Source organism: Aulonocara sp. 'chitande type north' Nkhata Bay, linkage group LG17 (assembly GCF_057382095.1).
Source record: "Aulonocara sp. 'chitande type north' Nkhata Bay isolate Kocher_YH1m ecotype deep benthic linkage group LG17, A_spYH_male_GT1.1, whole genome shotgun sequence".
NCBI lineage: Eukaryota > Metazoa > Chordata > Actinopteri > Cichliformes > Cichlidae > Aulonocara > Aulonocara sp. 'chitande type north' Nkhata Bay.
In genome coordinates, this window is record NC_141360.1 from 13,443,787 (window position 1) to 13,460,731 (window position 16,945).

The 16,945-nt window shown below is 38.8% G+C and overlaps 1 protein-coding gene across 3 annotated transcripts in view; it reads left to right on the forward strand.

Moving 5' to 3' along the window:
* Window positions 1-16,945, forward strand: part of LOC147309736 (carboxyl-terminal PDZ ligand of neuronal nitric oxide synthase protein-like) — a 253,409-nt gene that overhangs the window by 115,571 nt on the left and 120,893 nt on the right. For all 3 annotated transcript variants that reach the window (XM_086268915.1, XM_086268914.1, XM_086268916.1), the window contains exon 5: window positions 14,498-14,606. In XM_086268915.1, the coding sequence (XP_086125041.1) occupies window positions 14,498-14,606 (109 nt within the window). The remainder of the gene's footprint in view (window positions 1-14,497; window positions 14,607-16,945) is intronic.

Consider the following 16,945-nt stretch of genomic DNA (forward strand, 5'->3'; position numbering starts at 1 on the left):
CCCCAGTTGGCAGTTTTGATTGGCTGCCCCTCATAAGCAACAGGTTTGATTATTAGATAGGCAGAGTTCATGTGTTCGAGTCAGAACTGTGTGCTTGAGATGACCATATTGAGATATGTGCTCTACCTGATGCCATACAGTCAAAAACAGGAACAAAAACTGGCTATTAAGAATTACTAACTAGATGCAGTAACTTAAGTATTTGGGCATTTTAGGTCATCAACATCCATAAGAGAAAAAAGAATAACAACATTAACATTATTTAGGCTTCTTTGCAGGCTATTTTCCACAAAATAATAGTCCAGACTCTGTTATCCACACTTTCTGATACACTCCAGTGTATCGGGGTCCATGCTCCTGAGGCAAAACTCCAAATAAATATTTTACCTGTCTTGATTTGATATGAGGTTTTGGTTTATGTTGGAGAAAGCGAGAGTTTTATTCAATTTGTCTCCACTGAGCTGAGTTTATTGCAGGGCTTGAGATATTGATTTAGCGACCTGATTTCACATAAAAGACCCTAAAATGCATCCATATAAATACAGAAACCAAAACGCTTAACCGTTTGATTAAATAATACATTACAGAATAAAAATGAGCCTGAGCTGCTAACTTCTCACCTTGACTGTAACAAGTGCAGTAGGAAATTGCCTGTCTGCTGGATGATTAAGTCTGTTGTTTTACTTTCCGAATTGCCAAGTCTGTGCTATAAAATTTCCGGGTTTATCTTTATCTGGGCATGTAGAGTTTGAGCTGACACAGCAGCTTTTCTGATAATGAACCTCTACCTTTTCACCCTGCTACTTACACTCGTATTTAATCAGGAAAATGCTTGATCAGTATGTAGTCTAATTAAGTTTGGTTTATCTCAGTGTTGCCAAATCTTTGCTGCTCTCAAGAATATTTTGCTTCACTCAAACCTGTGTCTTTGTTATGTTGGCTTGTTATTGTGAAGCTGTGTTTCTCGTAATATTGAACTGTTGAGTGGTTTCAGTGCAGCTCAGGCAAAAGGCTTTTGTGTGTTGTCTAACCATGTCTGGTTTAAAGAGATCCCCCACGTGAAGTGAAAATATGAGTTGAAATCAAGATGTTCTGTTCAAGTAAACCAAGAGACCTTTGACCCAACGGCATTCACTGACTGAGGTGTTTTCTAACATAACCATCAAACCAGCATTTTGATTATTTTTGCTTGCAGAAAATCAGAAATCCAGTGTTTCAATCTATCATTTTGAGTTTGAGTAAATTACTGTTCAGATATATTGGATTATGATAGCAGATGACATTGTGTTCTGTAGTAAGAATAGGAAATAGGTGGAAGAGAGCCCAAAGAGGTGCAAGTATACATTGGAGAAAAGAGGAATGAAGGTCAGTAGAATCAAGATCGCATATGTGTATGTGAATATGAGAGAGACAGAGAGGAGTGTAACAGGGAGCAGAGGTAGTGAACATGGATAACTTGGAATATCTCAGGTCAACAGTGGGTGGAGACAAGTGTTCGGTGTCTGGAAAGTTGTTCCTGCTGAAAGCGAGTTTTTCCTTCCCACAGTCGCCAAGTGCTTGCTCATCTGATTGTTGAAGGGTTTTTACCTTAAAATGCATAGCGCCTTGAAGCCAATGTTGTTGAGATTGGGCTCTTTATGATTGGATTTGATTTGATTGCGTGACACCAGGATAGCAGCAAGAGGGAAACAGCAGGTTTACAGAATACAAGTGAAACTTGCTATATATATTTGTATGTACCCTCTACAAGAAGCGTGTCATTGACTGTCTGTGATCACTGAGAAGCTGACTGTTCAGAGTGATATGTAAAAGCATATTAATGGACAAGCGTGCATAAGCAACAGGTATAACCAGAGTCTTGAGATGATTGGCAACAAAAGTCAAGAGTGGACAGATGCTATTCAGTGCATCAAGGGCCATCTTCCTAATATCAAAGCATTCCTGAACCAGAGGCAACATGCTAAAGACAACAAGGATCAGACCTTTGCTCAGTTCTCTTTCCAGATAAAGGCAACTTTTAGATTCCATTTGGAAGTTGAAAGCCTAGTATCTGAAGTGAGCATGGAGAGCTGTTTTAAATTCTGCTCTGACCACACTCAACATTTGCATTCACGTAGTAAAGTTTTATCATTAGATGCTGTTGTTTTATTTGGTTATTGCTAAATCCATCTGAACAATCACAGCTCAACAAAAAGCAGGTCATCTGTGCTTTATTTCTTCAGAAAATCAACATCCAGGGTAGAAATTAGGGGTGCTTTTACATTTGCTTCATTTGGTTCAGCTTAAATAATCCCAGATGTAGTTGCAGTTGGTAATGTTCAGCATGGTTCAGTGAAACCTGTCAATTCAACTATTTGACTGCTTGAAAACAAGGATACCAGTTAGATTTTAAAGCCTTTACTGACAATCAAAGACTTAACCGTGAGCCTGCGTGGCTTCAAAAATGTTTGTTCATAAAAATTATGAAATGAACCAGACAATGAAAATAAACAGTCATTTTCAGGTTATGAATGCCTCACTTTGAAAGTAATGAGTATGCCCTGATAAAACACAAATCGTTAAGTCCCAACAGAGAAGGATGCTGAGTGTCAGTAGAATGAGCTCACACATTGAGTAACAGTACATATTAAAGACCTTAATCTTTTAGTGAGTTCATCCAGATGCCGTGTTTCCTGACATCAAGTGTGATTTTTATGAAACCCCTGACTTGCTATTAAAGGGAGACAGAAAGATAATCTCCTTTTTCGCACAGACCCACAAATTTTTTTTTATGTACGGCACAATAACTGTCAAACAGCACCTGTGGAAATTTGAATAAACATACACATCCTGACCTCGTAAACCTGTACTGGAACACTGACATAAATTAGCTCAGTTGGCAGGACACTCTGTAATTACTGACGCTCTTAAACCTGTCACTCAAATCCAGCCATTCTTACAACACACGGCTAATGACTAGAAATTTGTCACCAAATAGTCTGAATGGATTGTTGAGATCATGTGAAGCAAGCATTTGAAAGCCAGAAACATACTGAAATATTCAGTTTTGAGATATTTCTACTTATTGAAATTTTTCTATATGCTGTAAAGCTGTAAAAAAACAGCAGGTTTGTACCTCAGATCTATATCAGGATTTTCAATCACTTGAAGGATCAGACATATTATTTATTTATATGTTTTAAATTTTAAAAAAATGTTTGAAGCAATTTCCTCATGTACAGTTTGATTTATAGGGAAAAAAGACGATGCTGTCTCTAGCAGATTATTGCTGTTGCCCGTAATTTGCTCTGCAAAATTGTCTGCATACATTTGCTGTTTACTTTCTGAGCTGTAGAGCTAGACACACAAAAAAGTGCAATGCAATATGGAAACATAGTAACAAAGAATTTTCACCATCAAAGTAAAGGCTGCGCCTGGTTGCAGCTGAAGACTTCCATGCAAACTGCTGGCAACTGTGACAACCTGTTAGTGACCAAAGCAACTGCAATTAGGTTTTTGGTACCGTACCATTTTCCTCTATTACCAACTTCTCACTAGTGACGGCAAGTAACCTCCAGCAACCATTTGCCAACCAGATGGAGAATACAGGTTTTTCTCTAGTCACTGGTGGCAACCAGGGGACAATGACTGCTCTCTAGGCCTGTATGAATGGGGCCTTAGTTGGGCAAAGTTAACATACTAAATATATTCCTACCTATGGCCAACTCAACTCAACTCAGGCTTGTGAAACAGGCATGAAAACTTTATTACTTGTGTAGAAAGTCTGGGAAAGATGCACATTTTTGCTCCAGGTTGCACGTTAGGGTCTCAAAACTAGACTAGATTATATGGTACAGGTGAACTAGACCAAAAATATTTTACAACAGGCCAGATTTCGCCTGCATGCAATGAGTTTGACAGACATGATGTACACAGTGATCAAATAGTTCATGTTATACTGATACTGAAGCTTTTATGGATTTCCAGTAAGAGAGAAATGATACTAATTGTCACGGTTCTGGGTCAGTTTTGACCCGGTATTTTGAGTTTTCATGTTTTGGTTTGATTTTGTATTTTTTGGTTATCTTCTTGATCTATTTGATGATGATGTTCTATGTTCTGGCTTATTCTGGTTTATTTTTGGTTCTGCCCGTGTTAAGTCTGTGTTTCCTAGTCTGCGTCCTTGTGTATTGTTTCCTGTTTTATTTTGAAGGATTGTGTCCTATATCAGTGTGTCCAGCTTTGCTCCTCCTGTCTCGTTAGCCCCAATTTCTCCCAGCTGTGTCTCCCTCCTGTTACCCATTCCCTGATTACCACCCTGTGTATATTAGCCCTGTGTTTTCCTCAACCCAGTGTCGCGTCATACCCTCAGATCCTGCCTGTGTGTTCCAGTTAGTGTTTTCATGTTTGGTTTCTGTTTTGTTTGGTGCCAGCAATAAAGCTGAGGTTTTCAGTTACATTTCCGTCTCTGAGTCCTGCATTTGGATCCACATCTCCATCTGCCCGCACACAGAGCCCTGACACTAATACAGATGCACTCAGCTTTTAAAAGCATGATGCTTTTGCTGTAATAGACAAAAACAGACATCTCAAGGCTGATCTGGCACAGGTGCAATGGATTGATCCACAGTTACTGTGTGATTGTCAATGCTCTGTGTGTATGTTGCATTTCCTCTTACCCTTTGATTTATAGCAGCTGTGTTTCACAGGCAGCGATTTATCAAAGGAAAAAATGTCTGGGGCCTTCGAAAACAAGCCCACTTCATTACTCACACATCACATGGCAGCTCCCTGCACGATAGGCTCGGCCTGTTAACACGAAGGGCTTATTGCAGGGTTAGCTGAGTGTGAGTGAGTGTGCGGTCATTGAAAGTCTTGTTAATGCAGCATTACGTTGGCTGTCAAAAGTTAATGAATGCCAGTGTGAGTAGCTGGGCTTTGTTTGTTTGTGCACAACTTGTGGAGCCTTTACAGAAGCGCTGACATCTCTTTCTGTCTGTGTTTCAGCTCGGAAAAGTGATGGAGAAGTGCTTTTGCCAAACTGCTGTAATGCCTTGCTGAACTTGAACTCACTGGATGAGTCATGATCATGTGCTTCGCTCCACTACCACACTCTCTTTTCAACTCCATATTTATGAGCGATTTCTGCCTGAGCCTTTTCTCTCTCGATTCACTCATAATCCTTCACATCCTCACTTTTTGGCTCTACCGATACTCTCATTTACTTTGAGTATCCATGACTCTCATTATTTAACCTGCAGTCACGATCTACTGCTCTTTCATTTTCTACCTTTGTTTCTATGCACTAAATTCCTCAGCTTTATTTATTTATTTTTAATAGTTTCCTTCCATGAACAGTAAAGTTGTCTGGGTCTTTTTGCTTCACCATTCTTTTTAGAATATTTCTGCATAATTATAGGTTTTTATTTCAAATAGTTCCCTATATTTTTACACATAAATTGTCTTAGTCTGTGCAATGGTTGAAATTATGAGGAAAAAAAGGCTTTTGGTGCTAATTATTACATTTTATTACACAGTTCTGAGCCTACTATCTGAATGTCACAGAAGAAATTGTGACTCATCAGACAAGCCAGCATCTTTCTGCTCCTCTTTTGTTCAGTTTTGATGAGCTTGTGCGAAAGTTAACCTCATTCCTGGTGTGGGGTGTTCAGGGATGCTGTGAATACAGTTGTTGTAATGAGCTGAAGCATTCTACTCTGACATCAACAAGGTGTTTTCATCCAGAGAGCTGGATCACTGGGTATTTTCTCCTATTCGGATGTAAACTCTTTGAGTTGGCTGTGTGGGAAAATCCCAGCAGTTTTGGAAATACTCAGACCAACCTGTCTGACACCAGCAACCATGCCACGTCCAAAATCACTCAAATCGACTTTTGCAGCAGCAACCACAGTCATCGCTAAATGTTTGCCTATCGTCAGCTGTCATTAGGATGACAATTACTAAACATTATTGGCTTATACTGGAGTTCAGTCAATAAATGAGCAGTTCCATAGTAATTGTACACTCTTAACATGTTGTTGATGCTAAAATGTGGCATTCTTGCCTCTATAAAATCAAATTAAACCAGACTACTAGTGTTCTCTCTCTCTTTTTTCATATTTTTTGTTAAATATAGAACATAAACAGTCCTCAGCAAGTTGTTAAAACACTCCAAAATGCAGAGGATATGTTCTTAATGGCATAGAGCACAGGTGTCGAACTCCAGGCCTCGAGGTGTCCTGCAAGTTTTAGATGTCCTTGATCCAGCACAGGTGATTTAAATGACTAAATTACCTCTTCAACATGTCTTGAAGTTCTTCAGAAGCCTGGTAATGAACTAATCATTTGATTTAGGTGTGTTGACCCAGGGTGATATCAAAAACCCTTGAGGCCTGGAGTTGGACACCCTTGGTCTAACTGGACTTTCCATACAAGTTCGACACCCCTGGCATAGAGTCATCCAGCTACAGCATTGGTGCTGTAGAGGAGCATGGCCTATGCAGCTCTTCACTGGAAGCACCCTTGCCAAAGTATTCTTATAATTATTCCCATGTCTATCTGCTGTATCTAAAGCTGGAGTTAAGGGATTTAGATGCAGTTTTTCAACAGGTGCACCAAGGCAGATTTGACAGGGTTTTGCCACAGAATAACAGTATGCCAGTAGTTAGTGCAGGCCAACTAACTCCTTGGTGTTCATATTTATATTAATAGTTTTCTATCACAAAAAAGTACACGTGTTCATTTAAGTAAATAAACAGAGCAGTAAGAGATGTTTTTCAAAATTTGTTTTCTTTATTTTGATTTGCCGCTAATGACAATTTTTTTTATTTGTAGATTTTGTAGTGCTCCCTACAATGTGAACCTCTCACCTGAATTTTCAAAGTTTTGTTCAATCCAATTCAATTCAATTCAATTCAAGCTCAACAATCAAATGATCCCCTATGAGAGCAAGCACTAGGCAATGGTGGAAAGGAAAAACTTCCTTTTTAACAGGAAGAAACCTTTGACAGAGCCAGGCTCAGATAGGGGCAGCCATCTGAAGGAAATCCTTCATTATTTGTTCGAGGTCATCGAGACATTTAAGTTTTATGTATCGAGTCTCCAGGGATGGATATCCTGTCTTGTACTGAAATTGTTCTTCTGTCTTAAATGTCCAGCGCTGTTGCTTGTAGTTGTCTTCAATGTAATAGTCATCAGCGTAAATGCCAGAGTCTAGAACATGATCTGGTGGCTGACCCTGAGTCTCTATGATGAATTTCAGATAATCATATTCATTCTCCGCGGGGTAGAGTGGCACCCCTGTAGCAAGCTCCACAGCTACCAGCCCCAGAAACCACATGTCACTTGCTTCATTATAAGGAAGGCCAAGCATAACCTCAGGTGCACTATAACCAACCGTCCTCACGCAGTCACTAGGATTCACTGCAGACGCAGGACATGCAAGGCCAAAGTCTATAAGTCTGACTTTGACTGGAGACTCATGGCGGTTTACAACCATGATGTTTCCAGGTTTGAGGTCGGCGTGCACTATTCCTACAGAACCCAGGTGGGACAGAGCATTTGTGAGTTGACGTAAAATTGGCCTGACTTCGCTTATGGGGAGACCCTGGTTATTCTGGTCCCCTATGTAGTCCCACAGGCATTGATCAAGGAGTTCAAAGTTTAGGCAAACCCGCTCTCCGTTGTGGAAAAAGACGTTCCAATTAACAATGTTGGCAGTATCTGGATCCAACCTTGGCAGCTGCTCCAGGATGAAAGTTTCCAGTTTTGCCTGTTGCAGAATATCAGGGCGGACCTTGTTGACTTTAATAGCCAAAGCTCGATTGGTCTTGGTATCACGACATTTGGCTACAATACCAAAGCCCCCTTCTCCGAGGAAGGCCTCTACCTTGTAGTGGTTTCCCAAAATGTTCCCTTCAACTATTTCAGGTAGGGCTGCTCAATTAATCGAATTTTAATCACGATTACGATCTGGGCTTTCAACGATCATTAAAAATGACTGAGCCGATTATTAGCCCCTCCCTCATTTATCCGCGACACCTTAAAGGCCGGTCCGTGAAAATATTGTTGGGCATAAACCTGTCCGTGGCGCAAAAAAGGTTGGAGACCGCTGATTAAGAGGACCCGAGGGAAGCTCGGAAAGCTAAGCAGAAGTTATTTGGAGAGGAGAGTGACTGCTGTTGGTTGAAAAGAGAGGTAAAAAAAAAAAAACTTCAGTGGTGTTGCACACTATTTTATATTATTTTTTAAAGTCATTGTTAACCCTTTAAAGCCGGACAGAGCAGCACGCTCCGTTTTGTGTAACTATTTTTTAAATCCCTGTAGAACCTGAACCGTGTAAGCTAGCGCAATAATTTGTTTTGCATATGAAACCGGAGGAGTTGTACTTACATCTTATGCCATCAGCTTGTCCTCGGTCACGGTTTCCTTCCACATAAAGCTTTGCAAAAATTGCATAAAAAGCGCTTGCAGGAACAAAAACATAATATTCCAGACACACGCTTTGCCGATCTGATCAGCTGTTCATAACACTTCCCACATTGAAAAAGTTGTCAGCGCGAACTATCACATATATTTATATTCCTGCAGTATATAAAAATTGGTGTATCTCCAAAATAAAACTATGAAGACACTCACAATAAGTTTCCTGTTGTTGTAAACTATTTTTTGCAACTTTTTTGTATTTAAAGTTTTGAGGGATAAGCCTCTTAAATTTCTCCAAGTAGAAATATATGTAAAAAAAAAAAAACGATTTTCAATTTTCTTGTAGTTTATTGCACTTTTTTGCAATTAATGTAGTTACTATGGACTTAATGCATACATATTATTAAAATATGGGCTATAACAGTTGTATAGCAACTTGAAATGCTCCCACAAATGGCACTACAACATGTAAAAATATAATATAAGCTCTGGCGGACTTGGTTCTATAGTAGGTCTTAAAGGGTTAAATAAATATCGTCAAATAATCGAGATCTCAATTTCAGTGAAAATAACCGTGATTATCATTTTTGCTATAATCGAGCAGCCCTAATTTCAGGCTCATTTGAGCTGAAGGATGGGTTGGCTGACATGGTGAAATGTGTCGGCTTGGTTGTTGAATTGCTGAAAAACGTGAAACTCTCAAAACTTTCCAAAAGGGTTGCTGTCAGGTCAGCGTCCATTAAGCAGTAAAGTTTAACAGAGTAAAGCCCCTATTAAATACTCCACATGCATGAAAACTCAGAATTCGGTAGACTAGACATTGCTGGCGCTCCCGGTGAAAGAATTTTGTCAATACGACTTGTAGTTCTTTCTTGGGAAGTATTTGTTTCACAATGACTTTTCTGTTTATTTAAAGCAGCAGAAGAAAGGCAGATGTCTGTCTTTCTGTGTGTGAGTGTGTGTGCGTGCGTGTGTGTGTGTGGTGCCACTGGGTGCAGTTGCTATAGCAACCAGGCTCACACCTGCCTGCTTAATGAGCTCTGTCACTCTGCCAAGATTCATCTTTAAAACTTTTTTCAACTGTTGCTGTGTCCACAGTGTTTGCTCTACAGCCATCATTTTACCCTCAAAACATAGCCATCGTTTTTCTCTTTCCAACATTGTGTTTTTCAAAGCTCAGAGATTTAAACATTTTGAATTGTGTGGCTCAAAGTAGAGGGATAACCTTCTAACTGACCCATAGAAATACATTGTATTTTTAGTCAGGAGTTTGTTTCAACAGCAGGAAAGACCCCACTTTTTAAATTGCTCCTGTCATCACATTTTTGACACCACAAGGATAAAAGAGACACTGTTGTGCAGAACAATTCCTTGGGATCCTCACAGTTCAAAAGCTGTTTTGATGGGAGTTAGGGTCTTGGATTTAGATGCAGTTTTTCAACAGGTGCACCAAGGCAGATTTGACAGGGTTTCGCCACAGAATAACAGTATGCCAGTAGTTAGTGCAGGCCAACTAAATAGAGTATTCTGATTGGCCTGTTAAATTCAAGCTTATTGTTCATTGGTGGATTTTTCTTCCGCACACAAGTGGTTCAGATCTGGGCATTTGGAGTCAGATGGTGACTTTTAGAATCATCTTTTCTGAATGATTAAAATTTACGGCATTTAGCTGTCTGTAGTGGATTTTCCCACATTTCAGTCATTCAGTGATTTAAAATAATGAGGTTTCAATTTTTTTATGCAGATGTTTTCTGACTCTACATTTTCTTTTGTCATTAATCAGCTTTTTCTAATTTACATTTTAAACATGTTCGCCTACTTTTAACTTCTTCTCTTTGAATGTCAGCTTTCAATAGTTCTGAACTTTTTTTTTCAGGTGAAAATTTCTGTATTTTTCATCTCATTCAACATTTTTAACTTAACATGCAGCAATTATTTCATTTCAGCTCAAAACATTCAGCTATCAGCATCCACACTGCAGTTTCTTCAGAAAATGCATTCTCTAGTTTAGTTTAGAATTTTTAAATGAAATTAAATTAATGAGGCAAAACCACAGGATTCAGAAATTAATTTTTTCTCTCCAACCATTGGTTGTTAGTTGGAAATAACTTCATTGGGGAAGCAAAGCTGTTCAACAAGTAATTCAACCGAAGATCAAAAAGAATAGATGAAAACAAAGGAAATACTTAATTTTTCACTTGTGATGATCAGAGTAGAGACTAAAGGTCTGATTGGGCCGCACAAGATTTCCACTTCCACTTTTCAAACTGGGCCTCAGAACCTCTGCTTTAAATGATTGATCTTCTTTTTGTATCTGTATTGATTTTATTAGGGTTTTTTAATGTTATGAGGGGTTTTAATAAATATTTTCCAGTCAGATGTATTTTTGTTATCAGAGACACACTTCTATTGCTGCTCTTATTTCATTCAGCAGCAGCGTGAGCAGAAAAGTGACTTCCCTTCAGGTGAATATGTTGTGGATTGAACGTTTAAGCGGGACAGACAACCCCTTGAAATACAATAAAAGAAGCTTGCTGTTGGCACCATTTGCAGTTTGATTTATTTTGCCCTTAAGCATCTTTGACAGCTTTCGTGTGAAGCCCGCCTCACTTATTCCAAGATCTGATCTATCCGATGCATCTTCACCTGGATGGTTGGCAGCTGTTCCTCTTAGAGACAGTTGATAGATATGTATCTGGGCTGTCATCTCGGCACTGCTCAGGGATTTGTCAGCTAAGCTCACTTTGACTCACTTGTGGGGTGAGCTTCGCTTGTCTGGAAGAATATAATGTGCCCCGCAGTCAACAGTTAGTGCAGCAGGAAGCAGTTTGCCATCATCCTGCCTCAGATTTAAAAACAAAAAAATCAGGATGTTTATTCCTATTAAACTGTCTTGGAGTGAGGGGCTAAAGGAGGGCCTTTTAATTAAAAGGGAAGATTTTTGGGGGGGGGAAAGGAGCCGGATGGGAGCGGTCAGTTTTCTCAAAGTACATGACCTGGCTTGAAATGTTTTTTGCTACAGCTCCTCAAATCCCGGATTTTTTAGTCCTACTCTTTCCTTTGGAGGAAAGGCCTGTTTTAAGAGGAGCCTCTACTAGTGTTCTGTCTCCTTTTAAAGTTTCTAGTAGAGTAGACAGCTTCCTGAAACGTCCTTAGTTTATTAGTTACACTAACACAATATATTTTATATTAATCAGAATCTGGATTCTGGGCCAAATTCATAATTTTTCTTTGATTTTTTTGTACATTGCAGTTTTGTTTTAATCACCTCATAATCCAGGAAATAGTCAGAATTCAATTCATTGGCTTTTACCAGATTGACCATCTGGCGATGAATGCTGTGTGTAGAAACATGCAGGAATCCAGCTAGAATGTTTGGTATAAGTATTAATAATATGCAGATTTCTGCCTTAGAGGAATTTTATAGGAATGTATGATCAAATTCCACTGTTTTTGTTTGTAATTCAATTGGAATTTCAGAAGTCCAACTGGGCAAGAAACACGCAGTTCTAGAATAAGACATGATTGTAAGTCATAAATAAACCAGCAATTTTCAGAGTAAGACATAAGAAGCCAGCAGAGAGATTTATCACATAAATGTCTCCATAAACATGAAATGATTTATCTTAACGGAGACTTAAGCCTGCTGTAGTCACATTACATATGTAAATGTCTACACTTTTTCTTTTACCTAAAAACACAGTGGCAGCCACACTGCTGGCTTGTTTACAGTCTGTATGGTGGTCCTTGATAAGTGCACTGTCATTATAGCTAATGGAGTCATTGAAAATCAAAGGCATAATACACCAAAGTGGATCAGGAAACATGGGGGACTGAATTGGTTCTCATTATTTATGAGCCCTTCACAACAAATATATGTGCAAGATGATGACTAAACTTGTATTTGAATTCGTATTGCCTTTCCTGCTCTCTGGAATTGACAGCAGGCTTTTTGTTATTCAAAAATAAATAAATGTATGAAAGTAAACCTAATGTGTTTAAAAACTAAAAATGACAATCTTGTAGATGATTTCATGCATCACTTATAAGTTGACTTTTACAGCAGCACGTTGGATCTGAAATCAGTGCATTCATGTGCGAGCTCGTGTGTGTGTGTGTTGGGGGGGGGGGGGGTATTTTGAGAGTCTGCTGAGCAGACAAAGACACAATCTATAACTCAAGAACTTCAGCTAGTGTGGCTCCCAGAGAAAAAGGCCAAAATAAATACCACAAAAATGTCACAGAGTGCACAGATCAGACCCTACAATATTACTGGTAGGCAAACACACATATACACACACACACACACACACACACAAACACAAAGCCACCTTGTACAGTAACATACTCACGCATAGGCAGCAGGATCATTTGCATAATCTTCACCTAATTCCTTGTTCTTCCCTGGTTGTCCGTTGTCTCGCTATGATAAATTACCCCAAGCAACCTTGCAGGTTCCTTAATATGGTGCTAATTGGCCAATTAGGGCGCCGTTTTGCCTGAGGATTTCGCCACTTTTAGCGGTTATATTTCAAGTTTACTGTTAATCAACAAATGGCCTCAGATTCCTCTTCTGTCAAAATCCAACCACACATTGGACTATGCTCAAAAACACAAAGATACAGTGCATATGGTACTGAAGGCACATTTAAAGGTAGAAGAGCTGTACAAACGAGGGCAATAAAAATCACATAAATGAAGGACAGAGTCTTAATCTATACGAAACCAGGCCTAGAAAGGTCTTAGAAAAAAAGTCCTATGCCCAGCTGAATCATGGCAGCCTTTACAGCTTTGCCCAGGTAAAAGCCATAGACGATATAAAAGACCAGTACAATGTCACTCACTGGTTTGTGCAGCGAGCATATCTTGCATAATCCTCCTGACGCTTGACAATGGCCAAAATTTACAAAATTGACTTAATATTTGATTCACTATGACCTGAATTGAGTAACTAAACCTAAAAACTCATCACAAAAACCTTTTACTGAGGTCAGTTCTAAGAGCCTTGTTTCCACAAACTTCTGCAGGACAGGAAGTGTTTGTGAAACCAGGTACTGGCCTTTTAAAAGACTGCAGATTGCGGAAGAAATGTCAGACTGTTAAACTCAAAACTCAATCAGTTTAACCTGAGACACATAATCCTAACTATAGTGGGAAAATGAATATGATCACACTACTTAAAACATAACCCAAGTACCAAGGTGCTTACATAATATACTTAAAAATTAGAACTTTCTGTAAGTTGGTAAAATACAGATAGGCAAACAATGCAGGTGTCATCAGTTGGAAATGGCATTAAGTGGAGTAATTTCTTATTTTCAGCGGATTCTTACGTGTGAGCATTCATATCATTTCAAAATATGACAGTTTCCCAATTTTCTTGCCACCTTATCATCATCGGCATCTCTTTACCCCTCCAGCTTTTTTCTCTTGTCATCATGAATTAGACCCACAGTGGGGGTTAACTCATACAGTGCTCTCGCACCTACAGGTTATTGTTTAGGCGTTTTGCGCTGCCTTTGTACTCCCAGAGTTGTCTCTTGCTATTTACCTCCTCTGCAGGGTATTGTACAGTTTGTCACTGTTGTCTGCGCACAATCTCTCCCTACTAACACAACTCTATTTTTGACTCAAACTTAGTTCCTCCCTATATCCTCTTTCACACAGAGTATTTTTTTTGTTAGAATGGCATTAACGCCCCCGTCTCCTGCGTGCACTGGAATATATCACTGTTGTTATTTGAAGCATTTTCTTTTACTTGGATTTTAAGTTCACCTGACTTTCTGACATTTTTGCAGTATAACATAAATAAAACTGAAGTTTTGAAAAGAGCGTGCACCTGTCATTTATTTAAATAGTCCTACCCCCATCACAGCTTTCTCAGCTTCTTTTTCCATCTAAAATCTACAGTTTGATGTCTTTCCTTTTGGATTAAAACAAAATCATGTTTATATTTGTCACATTCAAATCCCAGAGAAATAGGCTTGTTTCCCATTTTGCATCTTAAGATGCATTTTGAAAGCTTGCCAGGTTTTGTTGTTGTTTTGCATCTCATTCACTTTTTTAGTTTCTGACCTATTTTCTTTTCTTTTAGGATCTTCTACGTGTCTCATGACTCCCAAGATTTGAAGATCTTCAGCTACATTGCCAGAGATGGACAGAGCAATGTGTTCCGCTGTAATGTGTTCAAGTCCAAGAAGAAGGTAAGACAGAGAGAAGCTCCGTTTTAATGTCACTTGTTACGTGCCCTTGATGAGTTGGATAGATTCACTTAACTTAAGCCGTACACCTACAGCTCTGCTTTAGACATCATCTCATAAATTTGTTTTAAACAACTGAACAACAACAGAAAGCAATTTTATAGCAACCAAAAGTGGTTGCTATAAAACAACGCAAGGACAAAAGTTGTACACTGAGGACTGGCTGTCTTATGTTAAGAAGTAATTATTTATTTATTTTGAGGGGGTTTTTTTGGGGGGGGGGGGGGATCTATTAGCAAGATTAATCAAAAAGTTTTAATCCGGCTGTGAGTTTTTTGGGATTTATCTTCTTCTTGTTTTCACTTCATAAATGCATATTCATTTGAAATACTGAAAATTAATTTGAAATAAAAAAAATATTGGGAGTCACCATTCAGATGTTTTTGTAAAAATATCGCTCATCCAGATACAGATATTCTAGAACTAGTACCAAGGCTGTATAACAAACCACACATTGCATGGTTACATGGTTTCAAACTAACCTTCTATTAGATCTAAATCTTTTACTATAAAAAACCTTTAGTCACAATTATAAATATAGTATGAAAGCCTACTTGAGGCTCAAATTTTAACCAGAGAGACTAGAATACGATGTTGGTATTTAAGGAATTGAGCTAAGTCACTTGATTCATATCTCTCAGACAGATTGTGATTTGTGTAAATGTAGAGCCTTTGTTTTACAAACGTTAGTCAAAGAGTTCCCCAGGAATGAGGACCAGTACTACAGTGCTTAAATCTTTGGGCAATATTACAAGAAAACACTGCATACATTTTCGGTTCTCTGCAGATGATACCCAGCTGTGTTTATCTACGAAGGCAGATAATATAAGACAATTAGTTAAACTGCAGTCACGTCTTAAAGATTTAAAGGCCTGGATGTGAAGTCATTTTCTTCTCCTGATTTCAGAGAAAGATTAGGCCCTAAAAATCTTGGAAGCATGATGTCTAACCAGATACTTAGAAACTTACAAAGGATGGCATTACCTTGGCCTCCAGCAACATTGTGAAGAATCTTGTCATTTTTGATCAGGATGTGTTCTTCAGTGCATGTATTAAACAAATATGTAGGGCTGCTTTCTTTCATCTTTGAAATACTGCTAAAATTAGAAACAGCAGAGCCTTCAGCTGTCATGTCCTGTAGAACTAGCTCCTAGCTTGGATTCAGGAGACAGGCACCCTCTCTACTTTTAAGATTAGGCTTCAAATTGTTCCTTTTTGATAAAGTTTAGATTTAGGGCTGGATCAGGTGACCCTGAATAATCCCTTAGTTATGCTGATATAGGCTCAGAATGCTGTGGGACTTTCTGTGACCGTATGATACAATAAGCATCACAGTAATTTCTGCATCATTTCCACTCACCTATACCACTATTTAATGACAGCATGTCATTACACTTTTGTCTTCTCCTAGTCTGTCTCCTTGTGCTCTCTTTCTTTTATTTTGTCGTTTCCTTCCACTCCAGCTGGTCGCGACAGATGGCTGTCCCTCCCTGAGCCCGATTCTGCTGGAGATTTCTTCCTGTTAAAAGGGAGTTTTTCCTTCCCACCATCACAAGTGCTTGCTCATAGAGGATTTTCAACACCAAAATTACAAATGAATTTACAAAAACACATAATATAATCACATAGGCGGGGGGAAATGCAAGAGTTCAAAGAGTTACTTGTCTAAATTGTGTGGAAGTTTAAAATGGTTCATGCAAGCCTCAAGTACAACACCACAATAAAATGTCACTAAGAGGTGAAGAGTGACAATTCAAGGGAATTTATGAGAAAGTCTTGCTGAATCAATACGTCTTTTAAAAGTATTTAATAGAAGATACTGTCCACTGTAATTCACCTTTTGTAGTTAACGGTCAAGAGTTTCCTGCGTGGCAGGCTGTGCTCTGGCAGGTTCTGGAGCAACAGTTCAAGTATATAATCTGGGGCCAGGCCATGAAGGACTTTAAAAGCAGCAAGTTAAATTTAAAAGGTAGTTCTTGACCGGCTAGTGGGCAGCCATTAAAATCTGCTATGCTTCACATAACTGATTATGGTGAGTATGGTAAAACCTGAAAATGTGTTTGGACACACTCCGCTGATAAGTAGTGCTGAACTGCCAGTGAGCAAGTTGCTTCATGCCAACCTCTTCATACTCAGTTTCTCAAAAACCAACTAATGAGACTTTTTTTTCTTAACCTTGTTCTGCTAACCAGATTCTGCTTTGTTTGGGTTGTTTATGATTTCGAGTTCTTCCCAATTTAGATTTGTATGTCTTTTCTGATTTTTTTTTTCAAAAGGAGCAG